Raw genomic sequence first — 18,143 nt, 5'->3', positions numbered from 1 at the left:
AGATTGGTAATGCTCATTAGTACATGCTGATTAAAAATAATGGTGATTTTCAAATTAAGAAAGGTGATACTTTATTCATAATATCTCTAGGGACAAATGTTTCTTCAGTCTTAAACATGTTTCTGTTCTTTTATAATTGTTGGTGCTATTTAAATATAGAAATATAGAAGAACTGGAATACATGAACAGTATTATTAATATCTTAATGAAATGACATTTAATTAATTTAATATGTAGTATCTTTAATTACAGGAAGGGCCTCACTGAAAACTTACACTCTAAAGGTAAAATTAACCAGATTCTTCAGTTTTATTTGTGTATTGAAACCATAGAAATATAGACTTTGATTATTATTTCCTGTAAGTATAATTCTGTTATGAATAGAATTCCACTTCTACATTTAATTAGAAAAATATAGTTAATATAGCATAATTATTATTTTTAAAGGCCTACATTTTTTTAAAATGCATTCATTCTGAAGAATAAAAATTTTAAAACCTACAGACATCACCTCTGCCATAACAACAAAATGAAATAACCAATGTTAAGAAATTAAGCAATTTTTTTCTTTAACCTGTTTTCATCAAACTCATAGACAGGATTTCTTGCTCACCAGAAAATTCTGGAAGGGGAAAGGGAGTGGTGGAAAAATGATTTTTTTCCTATTTATAGCAAGTGCAAGTAGTCATGCTCTTTTCTTTTCTTTCCTTCCTTCTTTCCCTCCTTCCTTCCTTTCTTCCTTCCATTTGAAAAGCCATCCATTATGTTTGTTCATTAAACAAATCTTCCTTGAAAAACTACTATGTGCTTGATACTATGATTTATGCTAAGTACAAAAGTATGGATACGAGGGGCATGCCCCTTTTCTCACAGTTCATAATCTGGTGGAGAAGAATAATCTGGTGGAGAACAGGTAATAGCAATAGTATGTAATGTACATGATGGTGGGAAAAGTAAAAAAAATGCTGTGGAAGCACATGAAAGGCATCTAATCCAGGTTTATGGGGCTGTAGAAGGAGTCTTGGAAAAGTGGCATCTAAGCTTTGCCATAAAGAATGAAAAGGAGTTAGACATACACAGAGAAGTGGAAGATAGGGAATTGGATAGAGATTTCCAGGCTGTAGTAAAAGGAAATACTATATACAATGGCCTAAGTGTGGCTGGAGCCAGGAGTGCTAAGAGAGCAAGCTGAGCAGATAGGCTTTTGAAACACGTGAAAGCCACTTCAGGGAGCCCAGACTCAATCCTGAAGGCAAGAGATGACAGTGAAGAGTTTTAGCAGGGGAGTGAGAAGATGAGATTTTCATTCATAATATTCACTCTATTTGCAATCCAGTAAGGAAAGAAGAAGAAAATCAAAGCACATATTTTTCAAGATTACCAAAAAAAGAGGACAAACCCAGAGAATTTCTAAACTTCTGATGTACCCTCTAAAACTAGATTCAGGCATCTATGATGGATAGATATTTGAAGCTTCTTTGAGGATTCTACTGGGCACATAATTTGTAGATAAATATGGGAGTAGGGAGTAGAAAAATTTATTTTCAGATTTGCTTAAACAAATCAAGTGAGGAGGGCCAAGTACAAAACCTCATAAAAAATAAAGATGTAAATAATTATGCATTCCTTCACATTCCCACTATTATTCACACTGGTAAATGATAGCATACACTTTTGAAATTTCATGCCTGCAGATATCACATTACAATTTTAAAAGCTGTTTAAAAGTTTTTTAAAAAATCTCTTTCATTGTCATGTACAATTTCTTCAAGTGAAAATACACATGACTCAAATAAGTAAATTTTAATGTGTTTTATGATTATATACTAATACTTAGATATAAAACTTGTTTGGTGCTAATTCAACTTTATAATCGAAATGGCATTTTAAAAGCTGTTGGACTAATAGAAAGGAGAATTCTAACCATCTCCTTATGTCACAGTGCTTCACCTAGTTAAGTAAAATTAAATGTTTTTAAATATCATATAATTCAAGATACTCCTTCTGAAAACACTTTCATACCAAAAAAACAAAAACAAAAACAAAATCTTACCTTAAATGTTAGGATGCTTGCTGTATAATTGGGCACCATTATGGGTTTATTTGTTATCTCCCCCACTTGACAGTCTATGGTGATGTGTTCCAAGGCCAGCGGTCTTTTTCCAATCCCTTTTATGTCAAAGATATGCTCCACACCATCTACTTCATTTTGTAGGGTAAGTTTGCCCTGTGACAAATCAGCCAAATTTCAGCTCTACAGGAGTGACACTTGGATGCCAACAATCTCTTCTATTTTAGTAATTTTGAATCTGATCAATGAAATGAGCTTTCAAGGAGGTGCTAGTCATTAGCTTTTCCAGTTTATACATAAATACTTCTACTGAACGAATAAAGATGAATTTCCTGTGAAAAGCTCTTCATTTCTTTTCACTTTCTCTAAGTGACAGTTTAATAGGCATTCTCATACATAGCAATTATATGCCTGTTTACATCCTTGTCAAAGAAATATGACTTAAGACAATATTTTCTGAAGTACAAACTTCCTTACTGAATACAAACAAAGCAATGATTTTACTTTGTTAAACATATTATGTAAAAATAATCTAGACATAAATATTGACAGCCTATGACATTGCGACTTTCAGAATATTTATCCCTCAAGTTACAACATTTATTAAAGTTTCAAGCAGAGTGAACACTAATGATCAAATTCATGGAAAATATAACTTTTTTAAAAAAATTTTTTAGTTTAATTTTATTTATTTTTTTATACAGCAGGTTCTTATTAGTTACCCATTTCATACATATTAGTGTATATATGTCAATCCCAACCAATCTCCCAATTCATCACACCACCACTCCCTCCCCCAGAAAATATAACTTTTCTTCAAGAAAATTTATCATTAATTATATATGTTAACATCACACATTGGTTTATTGACATATTAAAGCTAGGGAAAAAAATCAGTGAGTTCATACCATAATCTCACATTCCAAAATAGGTTTGAATGTGAGAGGATAATTCACAGTTTCACCTGGTCCAACATGTAAAACAGGAGGCCCATAAAACCATTCTCCTTCTACAGTAACTTGACATTTCCATTCATTCTTTGTTTTATTATTCTAAAGCATGAAAATAAAGACAGAAAAATATCAGAGAGACAGAAATATATCAGTGTAAAAAATTCAAAATTCCTTACAATTATATTACCTTCCTTGATGCTATTATCACCCACTAATAGCCAAGCTACAGCCATTCACTGTTTTTAGTGCCTATGAGCCCATCTTAATCAAGTGTTAAGATCACAACTGAATCTGGAGCAGTGATCTGAGAGACCATGACTCTGCTTGGTTTGATGATAGGTTAAGGAAATTAGAATTAATTTTTTAAGCAAAGAGATCCAGCAGAAGTGATTAATCAGGTAAGTAATATGATAACATTTATATTCGGGAATAAAACTGTGACATCAATATGGAGAAACAAATGGCCACACATAATGCAATTAGGAATCGGTAAGAGTTCAGATGAAAGGTGTGAAGGACTTTAATTGAGACAGTGGCAGTGAGAATGAAAAGTACGAAAAAAAAAAAAAGTTTGTGCTGACTATTGGAATATTCTGGGTAAGGGCTTCAAATGCTGGTGTTTCAAAATCAAATCTGGCCTCTGGACGTTCTTCATTTACCACACCTTCAATGCAATAGACACGCACATCATACCTTGATGTCAACAAGATTTTACAAGGTAGCGTCCAGGACTGAGAGGAACAAATCGCAAAGGAACTGGAACAGATCCATCTGTAACTATCAAAACAATTAAAAAATGGTTAATCATTTTTGATGGTGTAAATCCTAAGATTCATTTTCAGGTAAAGCAATATTTTATTTTTTTGTATTTAATTGTATTATATAATCCAGAAGAGACTAGATTATAGCAAGGTAACACATTATCCCTCAATCTCCTGGGCATTACAAGCAAGTTTATTTTTTATTAATGACAGAATATATCCTGCATAGGTCAGAGGAAGGTCTGCTCCATAAAGCCACTGAGGGACCCAGGCACACCACTCCTCCTTTGTTTACAGGTCAGGGAAGAGTAACTGAAAGTTTGCTCAAGGGCTTTTTAGTGCTCAGCCCAAAGTTAACACACATCACAGTTAACTGGTCAGACCCAACCACACGGTTCTATCTCAGCTGACAGGGGCTGAGAACTGAGAGATATATGGAATATTTGGCAAGCATTATTATCTGCCACATTTCTATGACATAGAAATGTTCTGTCCCATAGCAATCAAAATAAGTTGCAACTTGACCAGCAGATAGAAATAATTTTTCATAGTTAATAACCAAGGGAAGCCAAAAGAGGCATGTCCAATGAATACTTCTCATATCACCTTGTTATACCATATACCTTAAGTTAATAGCTAATATCATTTCTTATGGGGGCAGGCTGTCTATGCTGGTCCTTTCCTTCCAAGTAATACTACTTTTTCTCTGAAGGTCACAATTTTCTTATTCTCCAGGAAATGAGAAAATAGTTATAAAAATCTCTCAACCCTAAAGTAGGATGCAGTATAATACTATAATACAAATTTCACTGCTAAAGCCAAAGTATTTAAGTTATAGATGAGAAACAAGTGCTAAAAAAGGTTTAGAAGCCTAACTCTGTACAAGGAAATTCTCCGAAACCAAGAAGACAAATCAAGCTTATCAACCAATAGACAAGTATTATGATATTAATTGGCTATAATTTTAATTCACTCACATTTAACACCTCAAATGTTAAAAATGACAAACTTGTTTTCAACTACACTGAAGTCTATATGCCAAGAAGACCAGTCATTCTTGCAAGAACATTAACTGTTTTATATCATTTTTAAAACATATTGAAGATATGTATGTATGTGTTTTATGTTCTGTGTTACATATTTTAAAAATATATTCATCATATATTATATAGAATATATTACGTGTTGTATATGTCATATATTATGTATAATGTCATAGTTATATGTTAAAAAACACTGACAGTGGATCACACTTGAAATCTATATTACATCTAACCAAAGTCCAAGCTTCTCAGCTGGTCTAAGGAGGAAACAAAGGCTGTCAGAATGTTGTAATTTTTATTCCGTCCTATTCAAGTACAAATCTAATTTTAGAATACAATTTTTTTTCTTGTCAAAAAGGACTCCAGGCACATTTTATCATCTGTTGTCCACTGATTACTTTCATTCTGAGAAAAGTATGTGAATTGTGGCAACATCATTAGAACAAAACAGGTGAGATAATTATTTGATTAAAATTTGTTGCTTTATTATCAGAAAGGAAGAAACCACATTGTTCTCTTGCATGAATACATTGAAATTAAAATACTTAGATTAGGTAATTTAAATAAAATTAAAGTGCTTAGAATACGAAATTTAATCAACTTAACAGTAATTTTTTTAACATCTTTATTGGAGTATAATTGCTTTACAACAGTAATTATTATTTTCATCATCGATAAAGAATAACTAGCCATTTCATGGTAAACAATAATTGAAATGCACAAGCTCAAGTATAAAGCTTCTATCAAAAGCTTTATGTTATACACTATTTCCTTTTCCCTAAAAATATGCACTTCCTACTGATACTGAGTCTGAAAGTGAAAGCCAAGGACATTCTTCAGTGTACATTTTCCAACTCATGAAATGTTCATGAGCAAAGACCCTAAGAAATAAGCCATGCAAGCCCCTCTCCCTTACAAGTCCAAAAAGAAATTCATCATAATAGTGGAATTCATGGAAATGATGGTTTTGTTGAAGATATATTGATAAAACAGTATTTCTTTTTCTTAAACATCTGAAATAATTTAATTAATTCATGCTAGAAAAAAAGAGTAGGAATATTATCATATGTTACCAACATGAAGCTACTTGTGGATTAAGGTATTCATCACACAGTATCCGCATCACCTTAGATGTAAAATAGCAGAGGTAGAGACTTTTCATATTTAGAAACTTGGAAATTTTCCTGGCCACACTGTGCCACCTTAACATCATTCTCCTTTAAGGACATGTTTTCTCAAAGTCTTTTCCAATTCTGCTCTGTAGCAGATGTCATCCATGCCCTGCCATGTCCCCTTGGCATTTAATCCTCCCTGCAGGCCAGTGGCTTTATGGAAAACAGCTCCTTTCTCCTTGAGGGCTTCCTCTAGTCATAGGAAGGTGCTTAACCCTCGCATGGATCAGGCCAGAAGTGACAGTTAATGCCTGCAGTTGCAGTTCTCAACAAATAATGTATCAAACTGGTGGAGAAATAACCTAGCTTCTTTATCCTTGGGTTGGAGTAACTCTGAGGTGAATTCTACACCAACTCACAGAGATTCCCCAGTGCAACTGAGCCCAAATTGCTCACAGTGACAACTGCTCATGAACACTCCCTGAATTGGCTTCCTCTCTTTGCTGTCTCTCACTCTCTCACACTGCTACCTACGGTTCCTGAGACCACTTCTCAAACTACTTGCTCTCAAGACCTGGTCTCAGGGCCTGCTCTTGGGGATCCCCAACCTAGCACATACCCTTAGACCAAGGAAAGAGAGCTTGCTGTCCTGGGCCTCATGCTTTCTAGAGCCTTACTCTGAATCTCCTGTCATTGTCTCTCTGCATATGCAAGGAGGACATGGGCCCACTGGGACAGGCCTATGTTGAGCCCAGCCCCATCCTTGCTCCAAGTTCATGGGATGTCACAATTCACAATCCAAAGTGCTTTGATCCCATTTCCAGTGCCTGCACAGAACTCTTCCCTATGTCAGTCCTCCTGTTGGAAGACTCTTAGAATTGAAGAATTCTAAGTTAGAATAGCCACCTCTAACTAAGAGGTGGCTATTAAGGGGAAGATGTCAACCAAGATTAATTATGTGGGCTGAGGTACCTACAAATTTGTACACAAGCCCTCTTACAATACATGTTAGATGTGAAGGAAAAAAGAGAATGGGGTGGGCACATGCCCAGGGCCCAGCTATCCTGTGTTTTCATGTTCTAGTGCAAAACTCTGAGGAGGCCAAGAATTCTAAATTCAAGTTTGGTCTTCTAGGTTGGTATAAAGCTTTATTTCTCAAGGTGGAATAATAGACTATATTCTATTTAAAACTTTGTTAGTTTGATTTACCACTTTTAAAATTTAGATATATGGTATATGGGCTTCCCTTTGTACTTTTGACCTGGGCATTACAAATGTCAGGGACAATCTGGACCTGCCCCTTCCATCCTTACTCTACTAGATGTAGCTCACCTGGGGCCTTTTCTTTACAGGTGATCCTAGTAACTATGGGAGTTGCTAGGGTTCTGTAATGAAAGATAACCAAAGATACGTAAATTTACCAGATTATAGTTACTAAAGAAAATAAAGGAACATAAACAGAATCTCTCTAATGAAAAATACTTATTTTTATATAACTTTAGCTACTGGAATAAGTCAGTGTGATCTACCGTTTTTAAAATAACCCATAAAAATGGGCATCCAGCACATATGATCTAACAATCCCACTCCTGGGTATATATCTGGAGAAAACTCTAATTCGATACATGCACCCCAATGTTCATAGCAGCACTACTTACAACAGCCAAGACATGGAAGCAACCTAACTGTCCATTGACAGATGAATGGATAAAGAAGATGTAGTATATGTATACAATGGAATACTACTCAGCCATAAAAAAGAATGAAATAATGCCATTTGCAGCAACATGGATAGACCTAGAGATTATCATACTTAGTGAAGTTAAGTCAGATAAAGACAAATATCATATGATATCACTTATATGTGGAATCTAAAAAAAATGATACAAGTGAACTTATTTACAAAACATAAACAGACTCACAGACATAGAAAACAAACTTCTGGTTACCAAAAGGGAAATGTGGGGGAGGGATAAATTAGGAGTTTGGGATTAGCAGATACCAACTACTATACATAAAGTAGATAAGCAACAAGGTCCTACTGTATAGCACAGGGAATTATATTCAGTATCTTGTAATAAACTACAATGGAAAAGAATATGAAAATGAATATATATATATAAAAATATATATATATAACTAATCACTTTGCTGTACACCTGAAACTAACACAACATTGTAAATCAACTACACTTCAACATAAAAAAAATTCAGTGACAGAAAAAGCTTGTATTGAGGGGTGTCCATGGGTCACAGGGTTTCCAGGCATTCTCTCTATACAGAACATGCCCTTATATTTCATGATTTTTTCCTGAAGCATGTGTTGACTTCGTCAGGATGCCCTAAATGTCCTATATTCAGTCTTTTCCAACAAATTGAAAAATTTTGCTGTTAAAAAAAATGTGCAATTTCAGATCCTAGAATAGGTCATGGTTGGGACAATAAATCAATACCGCTGTTTTGGTCAGCTAAAACAGCATAACAAACTCTCCAAAACTTAGTGGTTTAAAAAAAAAAACCCATCGTTTATTTGTTCATGATTCTGTGGCCTAACCTCATTTGGGAAAGTTTACCTGCTTCATGTGGTATTGGCTGGGCTCACTCATGCATTAGGACCTCAACTGGGAATTCTGTCCATGAGCTCTCTAATCTTCTATGAGATGAGCCCAATATTTTTCATACAGTACAGAAGAATTACCAGTAGCAAAAGAATGAGAGCCCTGTGCACAAATGGTTATCATATATCTGCTTCTTTCGAATTCCTTAACAATCCATTGGCCAAAGCAAGTCACATGGCCAAAACCAGGGAGCTGAGACCACATATAACATGTGTACAGGCAGATAGGATCCACCTGGGCTTTTACTGAAACAATCTACCATGTCTTAACTCCAAAGCAAGATACATGCATTAAACTGGTGAGGTGAAAGATGCAATCAAGTAACAGTTAAAAGTTCTGTTTTCTAGTTTTAGTTCCTCTTCTACATTGTGTGATCTTGGGCAAACAACTTAGAGGTCTTTTTCAGAATTCAAGTTCTTAATCTGTTTAAATTAAGGAGTGAGATTTGGTCAGTAGCTTTCAAACATTTTATTTTTTGGCTTGGTGGGGCAGGGCGGGGTGGGGAATGTATCCGAACAATACCTAAGACAGAATCTCAGTATATAAAACAAATTAACCTAAAGTCAATCTGGTTGAAGTAAGACACTAGAAGCTCCTATTCACTTCCACAGCCTCCCTATAGACAAACCAAAGCACTTCAGAAGAATGTTACAGCTCTAAAGAATATAATTTGATTAACTGATCTCTTAGGTTTCTTTCTGCTTTAACATTCCATGATTATATGAAAGTACATCAGAAAAGTGGAAGAGACTAAGTAATACAGTAAATTGGTCATTATCTTCTATAGTTAATTATATAAGGATATTACTAGCAAACAATAGTCAGAAATCCTTAATTCAGAAAATGAGGTATTGAGAGAATGAATAAATTTATGATATGAATTCATTTATAAAATGAACTTATAATAAACAGATATTTATTTGTTAAAAATTAATGTATGAGTAATTATATTTTCAAATAATGTTTTGGCCTATTTGCTAATCCCACTTCCATCTACTACTGGAAAGATTTAGTCTAGATTTTTTTCCTATTACACAAGTAAAGGACCAAATCACTTGCTAATTGGAATTTTACCAATTTTAGTTACCTTATTATGTTCTTTTCGGCACATGAGCATCTACCTCATGAATACTCTGGCAAAATAAGTGATAGATTCATTGTGTGCTAACGATTTCTCATTACTGAGTTTACTCATTTAATATCAAAATCATGAAGTGTGCCAAAAGACTTCATATAAAAAAGAAAAAAGTTCAGCAATTGCAATTTAAGAGTGTGCTTGATTATTTTCTAAAATGTTTTCATTAGCATCATCCACTCAGGTAAAACCATTTTCTGAAATGGTTCACTGCTTAAACTGTCAAATTTAGTATACTATTCAATAAAATACCAATAATTTAAAATGATAGAAACCCATACTAATTACTGACAAATTCAATTTTTGAAATATTGGTTAAAATGGGTCTTATCACTTCAAAAGAAGCTGGCTGAATTACTTTTGCTTTTCTATCACCAGGAAGATCTAAAATAATATTTAAGGGTGAAAGGAAAGAGAGAGATAGGAAGAGAGAGGGAAAGGGGACAAGGAAAAAAAAGAAGAAAGGAAGATGGAAGGAGGACAAAAATAAAGGAGAAAGGGAAGTTGGAATTGAGGAAGGAAAAAGAATGTTTGGGGTATGCTAGGAGAATGGCATGTGACCTTTCCTAACCAACTCCAAATGGTTGAGAGCCTCAGACTTGTTGCCCCATGAAGTTTCTAAGTATCTGCAAGCAGAAAAGACTGGTATGCAGTTCCCTGTCAGATTCTGCTGAAAGGCAATACCTATACATCCCCCCAGGTGCCCTAAAGCACAGGAAAAAGACCAGAGAGGGATATCAAAGTACTATAATAAGAAAATGGCAAGAACTGCCAATTATTTCCAGCACAGTCAAGCTAGGTTTAATAGGTACAGGAATACCTAATCTTATTAATTGCATTGGTCAAGACTAGTAGGGCCTTACTAATGTTCTGTTGGCTTGATGTATCAATTATTGAGAGATGTGTAATAAATCTCCCGCTCTGTGGATCTGTTCATTTTTCTTCCATATTTGCCAATTTTTGCTTTGTACATTTTGAGATTATGTGATTAGGTGGAAATAAGTTCAAAATTTCTCTCTACATTGGAGTATTCCTTTTTAAATTAACACATTTATTTGCCTTAAAGTCTACTTATTCTTTTTTTTGGGCAGCACTGCACGGCTTGTGGGATCTTAGTTCCCTGACCAGGGATCGAACCCGGGCCTGGCAGTGAAAGTGCTGAGTCCTAACCACTGGACCACCAGGGGATTCCCTAAAGTCTACTTATTCTATATTTATGCCAGCTATTTTTTGATTAGCTAATACCTGGGATAAGTTTTTGGATATTTTACCAGGTAATTTTGTAAACAGCATAAAGCTGTATTTCACTTTCCATTGTGAAAATATCAACTTTTATATTTATCGTGATTAATGATATGTTTAATATCTCATTTTGTGATTATTTTATTAATCACAGCTCTTTGATTCCAAGTTTTTCTTCTGAATTCAATTTCCTTCATCCATAAGTAGATCCTCCTTTGTTCTTTTAGCAACTATCTGTGAGTTTTAAATTGTCCCAATTTCACTGTTGAATTGAAAATAATTTTATTTCAATCTTACTCTTGAGTGATAGTTTACTGGCATTTAAAATTCTAGGCTGACAGTTAATTTGCTTCAGTACTACAATACCATTGTCTTCTGGCTTCTATTGTTCCTATTGGTAATTCTGCCTTCAGTATAATTTTTGTTCCTTTGAAACTAATATGTCTTTTTCTCTTGTTGCTTTTCAGAATTTCTCTTGTCCTTGCCATTCAACTGTTTCACGATAAACTATTTAAGTGTGAATTTAGGTGTCACTCTTTTAACTTCTAGCATTTAAAAAACCATTCTGTCTTTTCCTTTTTCATTTGCTTCTATAAAGAGGAGAGGGTTATCTTTCCTAAGTGGTCACTTGTACAGGGTCTCACTCGCCTTTCATTCTGCAGCGATCTCTTAGATCTAAATGTGGAGGTAGCTCAATGCATACCCCGGGTCAATTTCCTGTATCAAACAAGCATATGTCTATTAGATGTAGGGGGGATATTTTTTATATCCACTGGCAGGTTTCAAATCACCTAAGGGAAAATTTACATCTTAGAAAATTTCATGAACTTCCTGTTACTGGATAAACTCTAATCCCACCAACAACATTTACCAAAAATCACTTGGACTCTTCCAATCTCTGTCACCACCACCAGATCTACATGCTAGATTCTATACATCCCTATGATAGAATGATGTTCTTCCACATTTTCCTCTTACAGTGACAGTCATTTTAAGTTCAGGGGGTTTGTTTTCTTAAGAGAGGTGCAAACAAAGAAGTGTTAATAGAGGATCACCTTGGAGAGTATTTCACCTATATTCATTCATTAGAAAAATATTTTAAAACACCTACTATGTACCAGGAGGTATGCAATTAGGAGGCAGCTTCCTAGTTTTCTGGTATGTTGCAGAAAATAAATTTCTGAGGAAAAGGCAGATCATGGGACTAGACTGTTTTCTTTTTATACCTAAATTATGTTTTAATTGAGCATGAGCCTATGGAGGTTATTAAATGTGTTTTTCAGTCAGGCCACATCCTTTCAGTGACTACTGGGAATTCCTCATAGGATTTATGCAAATGAGTGGCTGTTATCTTTACTTTGCATTGATATTGAATTTCTGAATTTCTGTATGTCTTCATGGATCATTTAATGGAAAATTAGGAGACAGCCTATCATGGAATTGTAGCTTGCCGGTATTTAAACTAGGAAGTTGTCTTTTTCATATAACTTTTCTCAGAAGACAAAATTTCCAAAAGAAAAGAACTAAAATAAGATTTCACTTTCTAATTAACCCCTCCATGGGGATGGAAGCAAGAGATTGCAGACAGCAAATTAACTTTGTGTTTTGCATTTTTAATTCTGAATACCATAAACTTTCTCTAATTGTCTTGTATTAAATATAAAATGTTTTGAACAGAGTTGAGTTTTAAATTCTCATAGATTGATTTACTAAGTGTGTAAATTAGTCTGAATGAACTGTTAGGAAGCCAATAAAAAGCACATTCTCTAGGACTTAGACCAGGGGAAAAGGTTATACAATTTTTGATTAAATGACTCCCTAAGCGTACTATTGCACAGCATATATTCACTATTGAACACCTAATAGGAAGAATAAGACACTGCTTAAAATTCACATCTTTTTTACTTACAGGCTTTATGTCCACAGCTATAAAACAATAAAAGGCAAAGTAAGACATTTATCAAACTGAAAATACCTTATATTAAAACTATAAGGATAAAGAATATACACAGTCATGGATATTACAATTATTTTGACTTGGTTATGCAAATTATTTGACTTAAAGTATATTTTCATTGATAACATAGGACACAATCACATCTCATTACTGCATGGTACAGAGTAAAAAGAAAGAAGCTGGAGCTGGCAAAAACCCAAGCGTTAGGACAGGACATGTATAGGCAACTCAACAAGCTATAAACTCTGACTATGGGAGGACAGGTATAGGAAGGTAGCCAGATAAGAAAGTCATTTTAGTCAAACAATAGTTATGACTGGGATTTTCAAAAGTAGGAAGTGAAATTATAATCACGTAAGTGGTCCAGAGAAAAGAGGAACTAGGTCAGGCTGATGTCAGAGGCCAGTCTGCAGTCAAGAAAGACCCAGGATCCCAAGTTCAGGGGCAAGATTCTTGTTTGAGGGGCTTTGGGCTGTCAGAACAAGGGTGGATGGCAGGAAAAGTGTACCAGTACCCAGGGAAGGAGTCTGGAAACAACACACCTGGATTTTAAGAAATAAAGTAGAAACCTATGCCTGGGTAATGGAACACACCAGAAAGAGGGAGATGCATCACAAGGATGACAGCATATGAATGAGGAGCCAGGGCTGCCAGATTTAATGTCAGAATGGAACCGAGAGGGACCCTATGGGGACTTCCTAGGACAGACACCCCACCCCCCCACCATGTCCTCCACCTGCCTCTTATTTGTAGAAAAGCTTTAGTTTCCCAGGCCTGCCCTGAGTCTCAAAAGGCTGGCTCAAGAATTAATGACTGAAAGTATGTGAACATATAGTAACAACAAAAAAAACCAGCAGTTAGGCCAGGAGAACTGGTAACAATTTAAATGATAAATCGGTCATATAATGGTCACAAAATCTTTAGTTCCTTCCTAAAGGACAAAGATAACAGTCTGATGCACATTCCTGAGTTGTTTTGCAGATACTAAAACCTCCACCAGATGGAAGGAGTTAACTGCATGATGACTATGAGCACATAGTCCCCAGACCAGCTGGAGCCTGAGGATTGATGATGTTAATCCCTGTGACACTGCCCTGTTACCTCACCATCAACCAATCAGAGAATTGTGCACAAGCTGATCATGCACCATGTGACTCTCTCTCTCACCTTGCCTTTAAGACCCCTTCCCTGAAACCCATCAGGGAGTTTGGGTCTTTTGAGCATGAGCTGCCTGGACTCCTTGCTTGGCACCTGCAATAAATGCTGCATTTCCTTCACCACAACCTGGTGTCAGTAGATTGGCTTTACTGTGCAGGCGAGTGGACTCAAGTTCAGCTCAGTAACAGGAATAGTACTCATGAGACAACGTGGATGATACTGGAGACTGGGGTTGGGGTGGGGGTGTCAGCATAGATGCGCCCCTAGGTGCTGGGGTCTGAGATGAGATTTGGCTCAGGGCCTGTGATTGAAGCACATCAGCAGAGATGGTAGGGGAAAGGGAAGGAAATTGGACAGTGTCTTTCTTGAAAGCTGCAGACAGTTTATCTAGTAAAGTCTCTAAAATATTAACAGTAAGATAACATTGCTATAAGAGGTACATTTGATGTGCTTCCTGAGATTCCCTGGGTTCCACCATCTCCAGCAACTTCAACCACTTGCCCCACCTCCGTGTTCCTCTGCCTGAGGATGACCTGTAACTTCCTCTAGAACTAATGAAGTCAACCCCTTGGCTGCTGCTCTACACACAGGTAGATCAGTCCCAATCTCGGAATTTTGGGCTTCTCTTGCCATGATAGGGCATAGGACCTGGCATTCCATGGGGCCACGGAATGCCACCTTGAAGCCTAGAACCCTTAACACCCATGGAGTAAAATCTGGCAATCAGGAGCAGGAGACAGGAGATATTCCTTTCCTTCCTCTCTCACACTGACTGCTCAGGGGCACTTTCTTTTCACATAGCTTTTCAAAAGTGACACCTGCTGAGTGACCTGTTGCATCTCATCCTAGAGGTAAGTAGTGGACACTAAGGTATTAGCCCATGTGGCATTCATTGCTTTGCTTCCCATTCTTCCCTTCCTTGTTTCTCTTTTTTCTCACACTCACTACCCTGAGTCTGCACAGTAGGGGAGCAGAATTTTGCCACCTTAAAATATGTCTCTTTAGCATATTAATTGTTTTAAGTTGGCTATTTTCTGAGACACAGCAGACCTGCTAAGGGCTCTGAAAACCAAGTACGAATTGCCCTTTTGTAAGAAACATTTACATTGTAAGGGAAATCTCCATTTGAAAGGGTGTCTCCCTCTCTGTACCTGGAAGAGGAGGATGACCAAATCTCTAGAAACTCTTTTATCAATGGAAAAGGCAATGACTTAAGTCTGCATCACAATCACCCTTGTTTACTGTGTTTTTCCAGGTCACCTCACACAACTGACTCTCCCCACCCTCAACACCCTCTTTTGTCTTTAGCTGAGGATGGTATTTAAGGGGAGGGCTTCGACCATTTTGGTGGGTTACTCGGTTTTCCTGGGTTTCTCCCATGTCTACATGTTATCAAACTTTGATTTTCTCCTGTTAATCTGTCTCATGTTAATTTAATTCTTAGACCAGCCAGAAGAACCTAGAAGAGTAAAAGAAAATTTCTTCCTCCCAGACAGCACCATACAAGTAAAGCATCAGTATATAATTCTTGCCTCAGACTTCATTTTCTAGGGGACTCAAACTAAGACAATTACTAACCTAAGAAGAAAGAGCAGTGTGACTATTTTATATAGCTTAGCACAATGGAAACAGCAACAGACAAAGACTTAGTAGACTTAAGTGCTTACTAAGGAGACCTGATGCGACCATCTTACATGGCCTCCTGAAGGGACTTAAACTTTTTGAGTCTGACTTTCTCCACTTGTAAAGTGGTAGCATTATGCTGTGGAGCAGTGGTTTCCCAATTCTAACATGCGGGTTAACAATGACAGTGATCTGGAGGGAAACTTTTAAAATGCAAATTCCTATACCTTTTCCAACCTAGGAATGATTCAGTAGGTCTAGATTTGGGCCTGAAATCTGTATTTTTTAAAAGATACCCAGGAGCCACTGATGCACAACCAGGGCTGGCAACTACTGGCAATGTGGAAAGAGCACAGGCTTTGGATTCTGCATTTCTCAAATCACTTTCATTTATAAGCACCAGAAACCCATCCCAAACTAGCAGGAGCCACAGAGGTAATTTACTGACTCAGTAACTGGCATGTACAGACGGAATGGCCACTTTAACAATGAGAGCATCCAGGGACATACCTGAGATCATGAGATATCAACTTTCTTTCTCAGCCTTTTGACTTTGCTTTCCTCTGTGCTGATCTCATTCTTGTAGACTCTCCCAACTTATCCTACCAAAAACTGGCAAAAAAAAAAGCCATCCTTTTCCCAAAATTCCAGCAAAAGTCCCAAGTTTGCCTCTCCCTGAATCAACTGTGGTCTACTCAAGCCCTGAAACCATTTCTGTAACCAGGTGAATAAACACTCCAAGGACCAGAAAGCTAAGAAGAGATGTAAGCAGATGAGGTAGAGGGTCTCCAGAGGAAAAGAAGCAGGCATGGCTTTCTTGACATAAGAGAAGCCATTTTTGGCCTAAGCCATTTTGTGATGTAAGCCTGGCCACAATGCTTACCCTTGAACAGGTCTCCGTAATTAATTTTCTTAAGGGAAGTGAGGGAATGCAGGAACAAAGGAAAAGCAGTCAAGAAACGATAGTTCAGTGATCAAACAGAGTTCTAGTTCCTCCTCAAGGGATATACATAACAATATGATACATATCTTTGAGTTCCCAGGTAGAGGATGGAATGATGATGTTGACCTTTTCTTTTTTTTTTTCAAAACGATCACAGCACTGTATTTGAAAGGAAAGAATCACAGATAAAAGCTTTGTGAAAATTAAAAACAAAACACACTGAAATCACTGTGGTTGTCTCCCCAAGGGAGGAAGGGGGGGGTGTCCGTGGACAGCCAGCTTTACCTTTTCTGACGTGACCAGTTTTCACAGCAAGTGATCACACCACGTGGGAAGGAAGAGGACACTTCATTGGCAGAAGAGGGATTTTTCAAGTCAGGAATAGCTTAATTGAATAAGAATAAAAACTGTTGAAAAGGCATTTCTCTTTGGCGTGGGTGGGCTGCCAAAGGAGTGTTTATTGCCAGCATCACTGAAGCCTGCCAGGTTGGCCCCCTCTATGGGTGCATGGAGATCACTGCAACAGCCCGGAGTCCAGCTGGCCCCTCTGGCTGGCGAAGCGTGGACTAGCGTCATTTAAGACAGATGTTGACCTTTTCTGACTTCAGTCAACTAAAGCTTGGACTTTGTCAACCTTTGCCCAGATTTTATGCTGAATTCTCCTCTGCTCAAGCCCCTTCATGAATATGCATACACCACCCAAGCCCCTTCATGAATATGCATGTACCCTTAGCTTAAAACTTCCCCAATTATGATGTTCAGGGAGACACTTCTTTGGGAAAGATCCCTGGTGTTTTCCTTACTTGCTGCAAGTAATAAATCCTTCCTTCTCCCGATCTTTGGCTTGGCTGTGTCTTTTGACTCAACACCCACCAAGAGGTGAACCCAGTTTTTGAGTAACAGAGAAGCATCTATCAGTTTGAATTGTATATTATGGTTATTATGTGCCCACTGCTGTCACTTACACTAGTCTATAAGCTTCCTGAGGATAAGAACTTAGATTTCTTCATCATTTGAATCCCTTGAAAACAAATCCAAATGAATGAACAAAACCCTTTTTAATTTCAATAAAATATAATGAAATTTCTAACAAAAATAAGTTTTTTAAAGTAACGAAACATATGAAGAATCGAAGAGGTACAAATACTACAATTAAACGATAAATTTTTAGGACAAATAATTAAGTGAAATGGAACACAGCTTAGATATGAATACAGGTATAGATTATTGATTAAATTATTTTTATAAGTGAGATAACATGTAGTATGCCAAGTCAATCCACATTATCAATCCTCCACAGAAATTCTTTCCTAACTTTTTCAGTAAGCATTTCCAGTTCTTTCTTTCCTATTATCTTAAGATTTGTTGGAATCGCATAATTACAGCTCACATATTTTGGTAAAGATTTATATATTATCATATAACATTCATCTCAAAAATCACAATATTAACTGCAAGTCTAAAATCATTTTTTCTGAGAAACACCAAGGTTGATGGCTAGAAATAAAATGAAAAGAACAACATGAT

General features: G+C 36.5%; 1 protein-coding gene across 1 annotated transcript in view; it reads right to left on the bottom strand.

Annotated features, from left to right (window-relative positions):
* Positions 1 to 18,143, bottom strand: part of CFAP47 (cilia and flagella associated protein 47) — a 421,910-nt gene that overhangs the window by 168,657 nt on the left and 235,110 nt on the right. The window contains 4 exon segments of the mRNA XM_082446774.1: positions 2,054 to 2,227; positions 2,980 to 3,123; positions 3,606 to 3,745; positions 3,748 to 3,801. Of these exon segments, the coding sequence (XP_082302900.1) occupies positions 2,054 to 2,227; positions 2,980 to 3,123; positions 3,606 to 3,745; positions 3,748 to 3,801 (512 nt within the window).

Source organism: Balaenoptera physalus (assembly GCF_965194825.1).
Source record: "Balaenoptera physalus genome assembly, chromosome: X".
NCBI classification, from domain to species: Eukaryota; Metazoa; Chordata; class Mammalia; order Artiodactyla; family Balaenopteridae; genus Balaenoptera; species Balaenoptera physalus.
This window is presented reverse-complemented; position numbering and strand designations above follow the sequence as displayed.